At 53.7% G+C, this 15,726-nt stretch overlaps 1 protein-coding gene across 3 annotated transcripts in view; it reads left to right on the top strand.

The window, feature by feature from the left end:
• OSBPL10 (oxysterol binding protein like 10) overlaps positions 1–15,726 on the top strand; it is a 309,461-nt gene that overhangs the window by 284,665 nt on the left and 9,070 nt on the right. For all 3 annotated transcript variants that reach the window (XM_019422851.2, XM_053903898.1, XM_019422850.2), the window contains one exon: positions 3,646–4,123. In XM_019422851.2, the coding sequence (XP_019278396.1) occupies positions 3,646–4,123 (478 nt within the window). The remainder of the gene's footprint in view (positions 1–3,645; positions 4,124–15,726) is intronic.

Below are 15,726 nucleotides of genomic sequence, written 5' to 3'. Positions count from 1 at the left end.
GGGACAAACTTCCCAGCTCGTCCCAGGAATGCTCTTCATCCCAAGGAGCATTGGCGACGCCGTGAGGGAGACATGTGGGGGTGCGGTGAGGGTGTGAAGGAGGGGTTGTTGGTTTAGCCTCGGGAGCAGGGGCTGTCAGAAACAGCTCCGCAGAGGAGGTCACCCTTGAGCGGAGTTCCAGTCTGTCACTTAGACAAGGCAGGAGGAGGGCAGAAAAGGGAAAGAGGACTGAGTGTGCGGGGTGGGGAGGGGGGAACGGGTACTTGTAAGGGGAGGGCTGGGGGCAGAAAGTGAGGGATGATGTCCCACTAGAGGGATGCGAGGGCCAGGCTGGACTTCATTTATCTCTTGTAGAGATTCAAGAGATGGGTCTGGTGATGGTGTGGAGAAGAAATCAAGGTGGGCCTGACAGAAAGTTGGAAGGCCAGTTAGGAAGTCGTAGCTGCACTCTTCCAGGCGGGGGCGCTCTGCTTGCGTTTCTTAACTGCCGATGGTCTCCCTCCTGGTGGTAATTAACACTCACGATAGTTTTTGGATGGGTGGATTGCCCAGTCATTCCGGGAAGAGTAGAATGGACTAGGGAGTGGGGCCCATGTGCCACTTCCTGCCCCCTGCTTATGACAGTAGATGAGGTGGCTTGGGGTCTCAGTTTGTCCAGTGAACTCTAACCCCCCTAGTCCACTGAGGGAGAGAAAATGCTCCTGTTGGCCCGAAGCAGATAATCGTGACGTGTCGGGTAATGGGCAGAACTTTGGGTGGCAGTTGGGAGCTCAAGGTTCCTGCATGGTGCCTTCTCTCCCCGCTGCCCGTCTCTGCCCCCTCACCTGTGAGACCATGGCATTAGACTCCATCACCCTGAGGGTCCCTTTCAGTTCTGATGTTAAGTGATCTGGAGTGACGAGTGGAGTTCTTTTTCCTATTGATTTGTTTTAATCCCTTAGCCCCCGGAGTTCAGAAATGCTAAGTTGGGGGAATTGCCTTACATTCTCGCCCTTTTCAGAAGTATATACTGAGAGAGCAACCACTGTGGGCAGTTCTCTCCTTGTAATGGCTTTTTTTTTTTTTAATGTTTATTTATTTTTGAGAGAGACAGTGTGAGCAGGGGACGGGCAGAGAGAGAGGGAAACACAGAATCCATAGCAGGTTCCAGGCTCCGAGCTGTCAGCACAGGGCCTGACACGGACCTTGAACCCAAGGACTGCGAGATCATGACCTCTGCCGAAGTTGGACGCTCAACCTTCTGAGCCACCCAGGCGCCCTTCTTTCCTTGTAATTTCAATCTCGGCTACAAACTCGAGAATTCTCCTTGTCGAGAGCTGAAATTGTGGCCAGAGAAGCCCCAGTCCACAGGTGCAGAGAAAGGTGCAAGTCAGGGACGCGGAGTCCCCTTCATGGGAGTTGTGTCTGTCAGGGCTGACCCCCCTCCTGGTAATTCTGCCCTTTCCCTCCTCGGTTCCCTCATGATCACAGCGTCCTGCCAGGGAAGGGAGCGGGCAGGAAATGGAGCCGTTTGGGGAAGGCCTGGAGGTGCAGACGTTTGTGGCTTCTTTTCCTTTTTAGTTGGTTTGGCCTCATCGGGCGTCTTTCCAGGGCTGCGTAAATCCGCAGTCCCTGCACAGGCTGTCTGGCGGAGCTCCCGGGGGAGACTTTGGGCAGCTCTGGGGGCAGGAGAGGGAGCGACGATGAGTGTTTGGGGCAGCTTCTGCCTCCCCTTTACTCTGCCATTGGTCACCTGCCTGGGGGGAGGCCACGGGGAGAGTGCGGCTGCCTGGTCCCCCGAGAGCCCCACTGGAAGAGCAGACGGAGGACCTGTCCCCACAAAAGACACAGGAAGTAATACCGGTGGCATCTGAGACAGAATGGACTTTCGTATGGCCAGCTCAGGTCCTCCAGCAGCCAGATTCTCGATTTCATCAAGTTTTGGCTGAAAGAAAACGAGAACATCGCCATTAATTTGCATAGCTATCTCTTAAATAATGTTTTTTTTCTTCCAGTATATTGTAAGAGCAAAGCAGAAAGATACTGAGGAAAGAATGTAAAAATCACTCCGTTCTGACCCCAAGAAATACATGGTACCATTTGGGGTCTTTTTATGGCACGGAGATTGTGTAACGTGTCGAACTTTCCAGCTGGCTGCTTTTTACCTAACGCGTGTACATAAACTTCCCTCTGGCATAGTGTGGAACGGAAAGAACAGCGTTAATACAGATGCCAGTGTCACTTCCTCAGTGGGCTGGGCTTTCTCCAGTTGCCACTGAAATTTCTGTGCTTTGATCTCCTGTCTGCCCGTCTGTCTCTTCCTCTCGGGACATCTCGCTTCCATTGTATCTCCTTCTTTTGCTGGGAAGCATCTGAGCCAACTGAGGCGGGGGCAGGGTGGCAGATCTGTAAGCCTTCTGCTGTTTGTGGTCAGTGAATGTTTTCTCAGCTGGGTACTATGTGAAGGAAAGACAGACTCAGTCACGCAGTCACGTAAGGAGGGAGCGTAAGCCCGCCCTGTGGCCTTGAACCGGTGTGGCTCCCCACCCCCGTCTCTCTCGGAGTCAGGGAGGAGCCATGGCCAGCCCTCTGGCTTCAAAATCCTGTGACTCCCTACGAGGAGGAGAACGTGAGATCGTCCGGGCTGTGCCCGGCTGCCACGTGGGTGGAATACGGATACCCTTCTAACCAAGTCACGTCAAGTTCACCGTAGAGCACGAGAGACAGGCTTGCTCTGTTCCGCATGTCAGCGATAGTAACGAGTGATCTGCTTTCCAGACCGGTTTCAGAATGTCCTTCATTTGCTTTGACCGACCTCCTCCCTGGGGCTGTATGGGCACCTGAGTGACCGCCTGGATCCATTTTGGATCAAGGAGGAGTCTCTTTGTCTCGTCCCATCCAGATCTCTCCTCCTCTTTAGTAGTGGTGCTGAAAACAGACCCAGGAGTGGCCGCCGTGCCGGTCCATTTACCAGAAGATTCCGTAGTAAGTGCCAGCCCACTTCTTTGTAACTTCCGCTTACTTCTGCTGGCCCAGCCTTGCACGGCAGCCTCCATAAATGGCCCCTCTGCTCCACGACAGCTCTCGGGACATTTGCTTGCTAATCGGCCTTGCCTCCCAGAGACCTGCTCCGCCTTGATCGTGTCAGGATTTATACGCTACCCTTTCAACCAAGGTCTCCAGAAGCCACTCTTAGGGATGCTATGTGCTGGTCTACTTGGACCCCCTTTGATGAGGTGCCAACAAGCGCCCAGTATCCATGTTTGTGGGGAGGCACTGAGCACCCCCCTTAGTTGTGCCCGATGTCGGGAAGCAAAGAAAAAAGCCCTTCCAAGCTCTCTTCCTCACGGGTCTAAGTAACGAGGAGTAAAAGAGGGTTTTGTGTGGCCGTGGTAGAGAGGGAGGCAGAGACCGCTGTTCAGGTCCAGAGGAGCAGAGAGGAAAGCCTGTCAGAACCGTCTTGTCCGCGACGGTGGGTGGGCGATGTGCCGTCACCGCGGCCACGTCTCATTTCTCTGACGTCGTTTCCCCTGGCTTGTCGTTGGTACGCGAATCAAAAGAAACCGTTCCCTGGCTTAGGCCGTGATGGCTTTGCGGATGGCGGCTGCAGCCTCTCTCATGCAGTCACAGGGACTCCTGTCTGACTTTGTCCCCTTCCGCATGTAGGTGGTGCTTCCCACGTTCATCCTGGAGAAGCGATCCTTGCTGGAGATGTATGCAGACTTCATGGCGCACCCAGACCTGCTGCTGGCCATCACTGCCGGAGCCACGCCAGAGGAGAGAGTCATTTGCTTTGTGGAGTATTACCTCACAGCCTTCCATGAGGGCCGCAAGGGGGCCTTGGCCAAGAAGCCCTATAACCCCATCATCGGCGAGACGTTTCACTGCTCCTGGGAAGTCCCCAAGGACAGGGTCAAGCCAAAGAGGACTGCCCCCCACTCTCCCGCTAGCCACGAACACCCGATGGCCGAGGACCCTTCCAAAAGCTACAAACTCAGGTTCGTGGCTGAGCAGGTGTCCCATCACCCGCCCATCTCCTGCTTCTACTGTGAGTGCAAGGAGAAGAGACTGTGCGTCAACACTCACATATGGACCAAAAGCAAGTTCATGGGCATGTCCGTGGGGGTCTCCATGATAGGGGAAGGTAAGCCACGTCGTACATTTGATGGAGCTCGGCTCTTCCGTGGGGACGTCTGTATACTTGAGGATGATTCTGTGTGCGGACCTGTTTTTAGTTTGTTTTGCAGTTGAGGGTGAGTGGGTGCTTGGGTGGTAAAGAGGGATAGGTTTTGTTATTTTGGGACCAGGGCCTGGTAATTTCCCAGTGGGGCAAGGTCACGGGCTAGATGGGACACACCTGGATCTTTACACGTGATGCGTGGGGGGAGGGGGGGCGCCTTACGTATATTTTTATTTTCAGCTTTGAGTGAATATTAGAGTTGGCTCCAAACCTGTGAAAACACATTTTTGTTCGTTCTCCCCCGTGTTTTGGCTCACAGACAGTAGGGATAATAGTGCTGCCTCTTCCAAATACCGCTCCTAAACATTCCCAAGGCAAATCTCTGGATTCTGCTAGGGATCCTGAAGCAAGAAGAGTGTAACCACGCCACTTGTGGATCGCACGTTCCTGTTTTAGCAAATGAGCTGTGCATGAAGTTCTTCATTGTTTGAAGAAACCTGTAATGATGCTTGTTAAATTGAAATGTCTGTGCCCCTGGTCCTTCGACTTCTTTCAGCCCCAAATTCCTTTGAGACTCTGAGGCTAGAGACTCTCTTCTCAGGGAAAGAAAAAATCCAGCACGAAATTTAGTCTTCAGGCGGCACATGGCTCCTAAGAAGCCCTTCCGAACCCCATGAGATAAGAATACGTTTCATTCACCGAGGACATTTTTATTGAGCACCTGCTATGCCAGACATTGCGTTAAGAGCTGGGGATACTTGTCGGAACAAAACAGACACACACAAAACATCTCTGTCTTTGTCAAGCTTCCTTCCACTCTACCTACTTCTATTCTACTTGGAAAATAAAATTACGTAGGCCGTGTTGGGAGGTGTTACGTACTATGGAGAAGTACAAAGCAGGGGAGGGACCCGGGAGCAGTGGTGAGAGGGCAGTGGAGCCTTAGGAGGGGATGGGATGGCGACTGGGATGGCCTCACGGACAAGGTGACATTTGAACAAAGCCCCGGAGCCGGTGGCGAAGGACGAGCCTCGCTGATGATCTGGCCACGGGGGGAAGGGTGTGCGCTGCGGGAAGAACAAGACAGAGGCCCAGAGGCAAGGTGGCCCCTGGCATGTGGAAGACAGGCAGCTTATGGGGCTGGAGCAGGCAGGGAACAGGGGTGAGGTCAGAGTGGTGACTGAGGCCAGATCACGCAGGGCCTCAGCGGCCCTCGCGGGGAGTGTTGGCTCCTGCGCTAAGTGAACTGCAGAGCCGTTAAGGGTTTCGACAGAAGAATACCAGGATCTGACGCATCATTTAGCAAGGTTGTCCCAGCTGCCTGTTGAAAATAGATCATAAGAGGAGTAAAGGTGGAAGCAAGGAGACCAGTTAGGAGATGATGATAATAACCCAGGCCTGAGACGATGGTGGCCTGGACCAGGGCGGAAATGGTGGAGGAGGTAAGACGTGGTGAAGGTGTGGATGTATTCTTTTTTTTTTTAAATATGATGTTTATTTTTGAAAGAGAGAAAGCACTAGTGGGGAGGGACAGAGAGAGAGGGAGACACAGAATCCGAAACAGGCTCCAGGCTCCGAGCTGTCAGCACAGAGCCCGACGCGGGGCTCAAACCCACGAATCATGAGATCGTGACCTGAGCCAAAGTCAGATGCTCAACTGACTGAGCCACCCAGGTGCCCCAAAAGTCTGGATGTATTCTGAGGGAGAGAGAGCCAGAAGGATTTGCCTCGGGTTGGAAGTGGGGTCTGAGAGGTGACACCAAGGCTTTCAAGGTGAGCACCTGGAAGGACCGACTAGCTGTTTGCTGCGCTGGGGAGGCCGGGAGTGGAGTCGCTGGGAGGAAAACTAATTTGGAGGAAGAGTTCAGGAGCTCAGCGAGGTCACGTTGTGGTTCGGACATGCAAGTGACTGCCCGAGTGGACGGGTGTGGACTCGGGCTGGAGTTCTGAGGAGAGGGGCCAGCAGACGTCGAAACTTGTGATTGAAGTCCTGGCACCTGACGAGATTATGGAGGGAGCCTGATCCCCACAGTCCTGTGGCACTAAGAGGCCCAAAAGGTGAGGAGCACTGGTCAGGGGGACTGAAGAAGAGGGGCTTGAGAAGGAGGTAGGACGGGGATTTGTTTCCTGCAGGCTGGGTGAAGAAAGGGTTCCCGGGAGGAGACAGAGTGGTCAGCTGAGGCAGACGGTGCCGATTCATTCTGGGAAGGTGAGAACCGAGGACGGGCCACTGGATGGTGGCCTGTGATGGTCATTTGGTGACCTTAACAAGGGCTGTCCGTGGAATGGTTCTCGTGAAAATCTGATCGGAATAGATTCGAGAGAGGGTGGGAGGACCCGAAGCAGAGACACTAAGTACAAACAACACTCCCTTATTTATTGTGTGAGGGCCCAAACCACTCTTGGGTTCCGCCTCTCTGTCCTGTCTCTGGGCTGTAGGCTCACCCTCTGAACTGCTTATCCTCCATGCATAGATGAGACAGCAACTCCAGGACCCCCACAGAGGAGCCCAGGACCCATGTTGGGCGCACGGGCTCAATATTCAGCCACCTGCACTGTGCTGCTGGGACCCTCCTCTCGAGGATCAGTTAGGGCCAAGAAATTCACCAAAGGGAGAATCAATCTGTGAAGGAGGCCAGGGACTCACCTGTCACCAGGATGAGCCTAGGCCACCTAGTTCCTCCAAGATTCAGATGGGGTTGGGTTGTATGTGTTGAGGGGAAGGACTTTGAATAAATCACACCAGTGATGAATGGTTTTTTTTTTTTTTTTTTATGGTTATTTTTGAGAAAGGCAGAGCGTGAGCAGGGGCGGGGCAGAGAGAGAGGGAGACACAGAATCTGAAGCAGGCTCCAGGCTCTGCTCTGTTAGCAAAGAGCCCGATGCGGAGCCTGAATCCACGAACCACAGGATCATGACCTGAGCCGAAGTCGGACGCTTAACCCACTGAGGCACCAGGCGACCCGCTGATGATGAATGTTCTTCTCCCCGTGACGTGCTCTTTTGTGGGAGTGCAGCATTGCAGCCATTTTCCAATCAGGACAATCCCTATAGGAGATTAGTTTGTCTAGCTTTGATGGCTGCCATAAGAGAGGGAGTGGTGTCGGAAGTGGTCTTCTTTCTTAAGAAGGAATTGTTCCCGACGATGACAGGACCACAGAAGCTTAGGGCTTAACAGATGATTCGTCCATCTTGCAAACCCCCTCATTCCCAGCTCTATGGCAGGGGACCCCGGGGCGGAGATGGGTGAAAGGAGTGAGCGTGGGGCTTCTGCTTCCTTCCAGCTGCGCCTCACTTTATAGAAGAGGAGCCTAGAGAAGCCACTTGCCCGGGGGCACATGTGTGCCACCCACAGTAGACACCCTCTGTCACCACGAGCTGGTGAGGGGGGTTGCAGGAGGGTGCCGGCCTCTCCATGAGGCAGGGACCTTCTGTCAGTGACTCACCTCTGATCTGTGGACCAGAAGTCAGAATCGGCGGTGGGGGGGGGGGGGGGGCGGTCTGGGAGTCACAGGAGGCCACCAGCCCAGAAACAGAGGGGGTGGAGTGGGCAGCAGATGGAGCTGTGGCAGAAGGGTGCCTCCAGGGGCATAGCCGGGGCCCTAGAGGCCTGTCTCCCTGAAGCTGAGGAGACAGACTTGACTCAGATGTGCTTCCGGAGGCCGAGGGGTAGGGGAACGAGATCCAGTGTTCCCTCACAGGCCTTTCTTGGGATCGCAGCGATCACTGTCGCTCTCAACTCTCGTCTCTCCCCATGGCCTGCGACAGGGAGCTGCCCCCGCGTAGGACTGTTTGGGTTAAGGCCACGTGGCAGGTCCCAGCAGGTGCGTTGGCCCCCCGGGCCGTGGGCTCCCCAAGCGCCGTGAGCAGAGGGCTTGGGGCCCAGCCCACGGGGGAGCCCCTGCTGCTGAGAGCAGGGAGCCCAGTGCAGGCTTGCGGGGGACCCCGCGTGGGAGGCCTGTGTTTGCACGGATTGCACACTTGGGCGTGCAGTGAGAAATGGGAGTGGCGTCGACCTTGGCGACCTTGGTTTTGACTTCTCGGGGGCTCTGTATTTCCACAGGTTGCCAGAGTCCCCCCCAGCGCCCCAAGGTTGGTACTGGCGAAGTCTTCCCTTTTATTTAGAAGCCAAAATCAGTGTTCAGGAGGTTCATTTCGTCCTGTTTAATTTCCTTATCCCGAATTTCCCACGTAACGAATTATTCAAGGATGAAACACGTTTGTTTAGAGAAGGTGGGGCGTGGAGGAGGTTCACGCCTTCAGTGCACACTTCCCGCCCGCGTGTGTAGACCACCTGTCTCAAGCGGGTTTACTTGCTTATCTTTACGGGGGCGGTTCAGAGAGGCCGTGGTCTGTTCATTCATTGATCCGTTCATCCGTCCATTTGTGAAAAGTGGTGCCGGGCACGCTGGCCGCGACGGGGCCAGGACAGAGGCCCCTGCCCTCAGCCGCCGTCCGTGCACGCGTCACAGAAAACGAGGCACGTGCGGGAAATGCGCAGTGTGACCGCTCACTGGCACCGAGGAGACAGAGCAGGACAGGGTGAGAGGGTGCGGGGTGCCTGGTGGGGGGGTGCTGCCGTTTTCGACAGGACAGACCCCAACAAGCTGCGGCCTTCGAGGAAGGGCTTGAAGGAGGTGAGCGAGGAGCCACGGGGATGGCTGGAGGAAAGGTGCTCCAGGCAGAGACAGCAGAAGGCTCGGACGCCCGGGGCGGGAGTGGGAGCGTGAGGCCGGGGTCTTCTAGAAATCTCGTGGAGGCTCTGTGGCTGGGGCACAGGGGACAGGTCAGGGAGGAGGGGCCTGATCACGGGGGCGCTGTGCGGGGGGCGTGGGAGGGCTCGGGCTTTTACCTGAGTGAGGTGGGGGTCCGTGGAGGGTGGACGTGGCTTTGGCAGCCTCCCCAGGGCCGCCGTGAGGACAGACGGGGCGGGGAGTGGCGAGGGCATGGGGCAAAGCTAGGGGGAGACAGATGGGTTGTTGCTTTTCTCTTCCTCCCTCCTACACACACGTACGTCGAGTCTGTGATTAGCCAGCGTAAGTGCTCAGTGACGATGGTATCTTCGGATGAGCGTATTTTCGGGTACAGAAAGTCTGTTCGGGTTCCTTTCTGGGGACTCCCCTGCGCTCCGCAGAAATGCCTGCTGCCGTGTGTCAAGGCAGCGGAAAACCACAGATGCTTAAATAATAGTGCAGGGCAGGGGCCCCCCAGTCTCTGGGCCCCTAAGCAGGGATTCTTGACATTGCACGAAGATCTGGAAATTTTGCGTAAACGTGGAGGTTTGCAAATCTAGTGATTGAGGAATTCTTTGGTCCGTGAAGCTCCATGTCTTGCCAGCCATCCACCTGAGGGGTGGGCCGTGGTGAGGACGGGGGTGTAGAGCCGTGTGGCCGTCCCACTCCCTCCCGGCACATCCTGCTCCCCTCCCCGCTGCGTTCTCTGTTACCCCCGCTCTGTCCTGTGCTGCTGGGGCTCCTCGCTTCACCCAGCAGAATATGTGGCCTCCGTTCATCTCTTCTGGAACTTCACTTGAGAACGGTGGGTCCTTCTACCCCCGCGATGCCCCCCACCCTCCCCCCTGAGGTGAACAGACATCTTCACTTGCTTCTACTGTTGGTGGCTGTTGAGTGTCAGTGTGTCAAAGGATAGGCCTCTGGTGTCTCAGGGGGTTCACTCCCCTGTTCCCCACAGGTAGCCGATGGGGTCTGGGGCCTCTAATTCACTTGGCACAGCCGTGGGTGCACTGGACAAGGCTCTTCGTGGGCGGGAAATCCTAATGCCCTCGCCATCCCTGAAGCGGAAATAGAATGTGCTGCTCCCACGTCTCCTTGCTTGGAAAGTCTACGTAGAGCTTCTCAGTGGAGTGCTGAAATCAGAAAGATGTAGAGAGAGGCTGTACAAGGGCCCTCCCTGGATATAGTCCTTCCTGGTCACCCAGTGTATTCCTGCTGTGGATGGACCTGGGAAGGGTCCGGGGACCGTTGGCTCAGTCTTGTGAGGCCTTAAGTTTCCCTAAATCCTTTCAAGCAGCTACATCCATCCCCCTTTTGTATTAATGAAATGTGCACTCCATAACACCCGCGATCCTCGTTTTTCCCAGAAAATACTTCTGAGAATCTCCACATTTCGGAGCAAAAGGTTGTAGTTCCTATACTCAGAGCCCCTTTGTTGGGGGTGGGTGTGGAGAGTCAGGATGTTTTACTTTTCCTCACTTATTCGTTTTTTTAATAGAGAGAGAGCCAGAGCTCACAAGCAGGGGAGGGGCAGAGAGAGGGAGAGAGAGAATCCCAAACAGGCTCCACACCACCAGCACAGATCCCAGTGTGGGGCTCGAGCTCATGAACCATGAGATCGTGATCTAAGCCGAACGCTGGTGCCCCTCCTCACGTGTTCTTTATACTGATCTAGCACGTTCCATAAACTTGTTGATTGGGCTTGAAGTAACAGTTTTTTCATCTCCCTCATTTTATTTTATTTTTAAGTATTTATTTTTGAGAGAACACAAGCAGAGGAAGGTCAGAGAGGCGGGGGGACAGAGGATCCAAAGCCGGATCTGCACTGAGGGCAGCAAGCCCAGTGTGGGGCTTGAACTCACAAACCAAGATCGTGACCTGAGCCAAAGTTAGAAGCTCAACTGACCGAGCCATCTAGGTGCCCTAGTATTTTTTTAATGTTTATTTTGAGAGAGAGAGGGGAGGGGGGGGGGAGAGAGAGAGAGAGAGAGAGAGGGAGAGAGTGAGAGAGCAATGAGCACTGGGGAAGGGCAGAGAGAGAGGGAGAAAGAGAATCCCAAGCAGCTTCCACACTGTCAACACAGAGCCCAATGTGGGGCTCAGTCCCATGAACTGTGAAATCATGACCTGAACCAAAACCAAGGGTGCAAATGCTTAACTGACTGAGCCACCCAGGTGCCCTTCCATTCCCTTATTTTAAAAATGAGGGGCACCTGGGCGGCTCAGTCAGTCGAGCCTCTGACTTTGGCTCAGGTCATGATCTCACAGTTCATGAGTTCCAGCCCCGCGTCGGTCTCTACTCTCAGCAAGGAGCCCACTTCGGATCCTCTGTCTCCCTCTCTCTGTGCCCCTTCCCCCTGCTCGCTCTCTCTCTCTCTCTCTCTCAAAGATAAATAAACATTAAAAAAATTTTTTTTTTCAATAAAAATGAGATCTTAGGTGGGTCCACTGGAAGTGTTATATGTAAGTAAACACACGGGCTTGTCTTTTAAAGTATTGCCTTTAGGCCGTGCCATATTTGGCTACAATAAAATGCCATCATGCAGTGCTTTATTACTACTTGAATTCACTTAGGCTGCAGCTCAGAGACTGCCTCCCCCCCTCAGGTCCCTCAGCTGTGGCTCTCGGAGCCCCTAGCGGAGACACTGCTCAGTCAGCCCTGCGGCTCTGTCCCTGGGGAAGCATGGCCCCTGTGCCCATGGCCCCCCTGTGCCCATGGCCCCCTGTGCCCGTCGCCCCCCTGTGCCCATCGCCCCCCTGTGCCCATCGCCCCCCTTGCCCATCACCCTGCTGGCGCTGTGGGGGAGGGAGCCGAGGTGCATTCAGCTGCTCTCGCGGCCGCTGCCCCCCAAACTCCAGAGCTGGAGCCCAGTAACGTGGCACAGCTTCTTGATTGAGTCTGTAGGGAAAGGCAGTTAGTTCTAGAGACAGAAGCGACACGTTGGCTCGGTGCTTGTGAGCGCTGACATGATCGGGCCTGCCGACCAGCTCCCCAGAGTGACTTTCTTTGATTCGGTGCTTCCCAGAAGCGGCATCCTACTGGAATTTTTTGGTTCCTCAGATTGAGACCGGGTGTGAAATTAGTTTAAATGTATCAGTTGGAAAATCTTGCCTTATGTTTCTAGGTAAATCAATTTGTGGGATTTAAAATGAACATCTTGCAGCTTGAAGACGAACCATGGCGTGGAAGTATTGGTTATTTGGCATTTTTTGGCTTCTCTCAGCCCTTAGGCTCATCAGTGAAAGTTCTTTAATTAGCCTATCTGTAAGTCTAGTGTTAATATAGTCTTTTCTCTATAATAAGGACAGGCTTTTTTTTTTTTTTTTTTTTTTTTAAGTTTATCTATTTTGAGAGAGAAAAAGAGCATGAGCAAGGGAGGGGCAGAGAGAGAGAGAGAGGGAGGGAGGGAGAGAATCTCAAGCAGGTTGTACACTGTCAGGCTGGAGCCGGATGCGGGGCTTGATCCCAGGAGCCCTGAGATTATGACCTGAGCCGTAAACCAAGAGTCAGATGCTAAACCAACTGAGCTACCCGGGTTCCCCAGGACAGGGTTATTTTGTTTGTTTTTTGTTTCTATTCAGCCCTGAGAAAAGAGTTAGCATAATGAGAAGGCATAATTGCAGGTGATTTAATGGCAACACACACATTTATGGATATTCAGAGAAGAGCTAAGGAGTGCGGTCTCCCCCCGCCCCCCAGTGCTTTCGTACCCGCTCAGCGTGGGGCTCACTGATTTCTGTGAACCTCAGGTTTGCAGGAGCGTTTTCTAAAGAGGAGGAGGAAGAGGATGCCTCCCACCTATCTCTTCGTCCCCCGTGTGCCATAACCCGCTGCCACTTTGTGATTCGCTGTTTATTCCCAAATGGAATAAATGGAACTCCGAGGTCACCAAGCAAGAGGGTGGCTCTGGAGAGTGAGGAGTAACTAGGATATGAAGCTTCTGGGATTCTGGCTGTGTGTCAGGCTGATGCTTTTAGTGGGCTTCTAGAATCGCCTTCTCCTCACCACAGCTTTGTGAGGTATGCATACCATCATCCCTGTGTCACGGATGAGGAAACTGAGGCACAGCTTCAGGTTGCCAGGCTGCTGAGTGGGGACTTGGAAGGACCCTCTGAGATCTCACGCAGGTCTTTAAGGAAGAACATGGCATATTCCCCATGTAAGTGTATGGTAAAGAAGATATGAGCTGTATGGTCCTACATCACAAAGTTTATATTTGTGAATGGGGCCAGGAGGAGGCAGCAGGAGGAACTCATGGATGTGTGTGGTCCTTGTCAGAAGAGAGGCTGATGGCAAGATGTGTAACTGGGCGAGAGCCTCCAGGACACTCTCGACTATGGACTGGAAGAGCTCACCACTCGGGGACACTAGAGCCATCGGAGGTACGGTGGTGCTGTTGGGCACACTGGCCACCTTGGAAGGGTTTGACTACCGAGCAGCCCATTACCACAGAGAGCAGGGATGGGGGCTCGAGGAGCCTTCTTCTCTGGGTCCTGGGAGGCAGGCTGGCTGGGGACTGGCAGCCTCTTCTGCAGGGTCCCAGGGTCCTCTCCAGCTGCCACAGGCTCTGAGGCCATGAGAATGGCTGGCCCTGGAGGAACCAGAAACTTGCGGGTAGACCTGGGCCAGGGAGGGAAATCCGAGGTGACCTGTCTCTTCCCGACTTTCACTCCAGGTCCTTCTTGCCTGTTGGTGTCCTACCTGTGTCTGGTATTAGCTGCGATTTTCTACCTGCCCCAGGCTGTCTTCTCAAGCAACCTAATCTGAGGAAGTCAGGCACAAAGTAGGCTCTGAAACAAAAACTCTTATCAGTTCTGGCCATTTTCCTCCAAGGGTTTGAATCACAAGAGGACGGACATAGCAAAGTGTACTTCTCTTGCCAGACACAGTGTCCCTCCCTATGTGTGCACAGGGCAGGGCCCTGAGGGACATCTGGAGCAGTCTGCTCTCTGGCAGGTAGGGGGAGGGACAAGGGTCCGCATGAGAGCATTCGATGGCCTGCCGCTTTACTTTTAGGGAGATGCATTAATTCAGTTACGAGAGCTAAGGCCAGTTGGAGAAGCGGGGAGAAGGTGGTCCCTTGTGATGTTCAGTGTATCTGGTATAGTGGAGCCATGCTATTTGTGTGTTTATGTTACATACGATCAGTTATACTCCTGGCAAGAGATTTAAATGCTCTGTGACATCTGTCCTTCAGTCCTGTCCACGGGATTATGAGTGACCCACAAATCTGTTTTTCCCTGATGGTCTGAGCTCGTGCAGTTGCCCACGTTCTTGAGCATCCAGACTCTACTCTGGGAGTGATCAAGACCCCTAAACACGTGTGGGCATGTCACCCCGGATTTACAGACCAGGTCTCTGTTTCTGTGGGTTGGCAGAACTGACTTTGCTGGAGTTAATGGAGAGTGAAGCTGCTGGTTCCAGGAATTTTCTTTCTTTTTTAAATTTTTTTTAATGTTTACTTATTTTTGAGAGACACAGAGAGAGAGAGACAGAGACAGAGCATGAACAGGGGAGGGACGCAGGAGAGGGACACACAGAATCTGAAGCAGGCTCCAGGCTCTGAGCTATCAGTGCAGAGACCGATGTGGGGCTCGAACCCACAAACCGTGAGATCATGACCTGAGCCAAAGTCACATGCTCATCTGGCTGAGCCACCCAGGCACCCCCAATTAAAGGAATTTTCAAGGGCAAGTTGAATTATACTTGTATGCATCTCCACATTGACTTTAGAAACTCCGCATGCATGACTGCTCTCTACGTTCAAGTCCCATCTCTCCTCAGACCCCCTGACAAGCTGGTCAATATTGAGAGAAACACATGTCTCAGTGGACAAATTTTAGCTCTAGTTGATATAGATACTTGTCTAGCCTAAGAGGGAAGTACTGACCAGCCACATCACTTACCCTGAGTTTCCATTTCCTCTTCCTTATTTGAAAATGATAATTATTGCCAAATGGAGTCGTTGGGAGGCCCCCAGGAATGCAGCCAGAAAGTGCCAACACACACGAGCACCACTGACACCACTCCTCACTCTTTCCAGTGGAGGAACAGGGGGCCCAGGGAGGGGACATCACTGACCATGTGTGGCCAAAGGGCAGCACCTTCCTTCCTTAGATGCACAGCGCACCTGATAATTGCCAGACTGGGAATGAGCTGGGACAGAGTGGTGAGGACGTGTACAGGTCGCCGAGCCCCAGGGCTGGAGTGTGGGATGCTGAGAAGGTACCTTACACAGAATAGATCTTGGCCTGGAGCCTGGTTCTTGGGGCCTCTGCCGGCCTGTACAGGCCTCGGAGTAAAGTGAGATGCTGCACCTCCACTGTGGGCACCTGGCCAGCCAGGCCAAAGCAAAGGCTGGATTTCAACCCTTGGTGGCCACTTTGTGCAGCACGTAAACTATGCAACAGCCCTGGGAGTTATGCATTGATAGGATGGTCATGTCAGCCTTTGGGGACTTGATGAACACTGTGGCCCCTTTCCCTAGAAAATAGGGAAACCCACACAGTTTTTCATTGTTCCAGTGGACTGAGACCTTTCTACCCCTAATGCATGGAACCCCCGATTTAGAGGCGGGTTGCTCATGTGGCTAGTGTCTGCCTCAGGTTGAGAGCAGTGTACGGTCTGAGTTCTCTAATTTCATGTGAACCACGAAGGTCTCTTGCTCTCAGGAAAAGGTAAAACTCATTTACATGCTATTTCAAAGTTGAAAAGAAGGTCTGCTGAGTCGGCCAGTCTGCACACCTGTACCTATTCCCTTTCTTTCTGCACATGGGCCCTTCCCTCAGCCCTTTCCTGCTCACCCGGCTCCTTCCCACCACAGCACTTTTGCA

The sequence above is a fragment of the Panthera pardus genome, unplaced genomic scaffold (assembly GCF_024362965.1).
Source record: "Panthera pardus isolate Hobbes unplaced genomic scaffold, ASM2436296v1 HiC_scaffold_16, whole genome shotgun sequence".
Classification (NCBI taxonomy): Eukaryota; Metazoa; Chordata; class Mammalia; order Carnivora; family Felidae; genus Panthera; species Panthera pardus.
The sequence above is the reverse complement of the archived record's forward strand: the minus strand, read 5'-3'. Positions and strand labels throughout refer to the sequence as shown.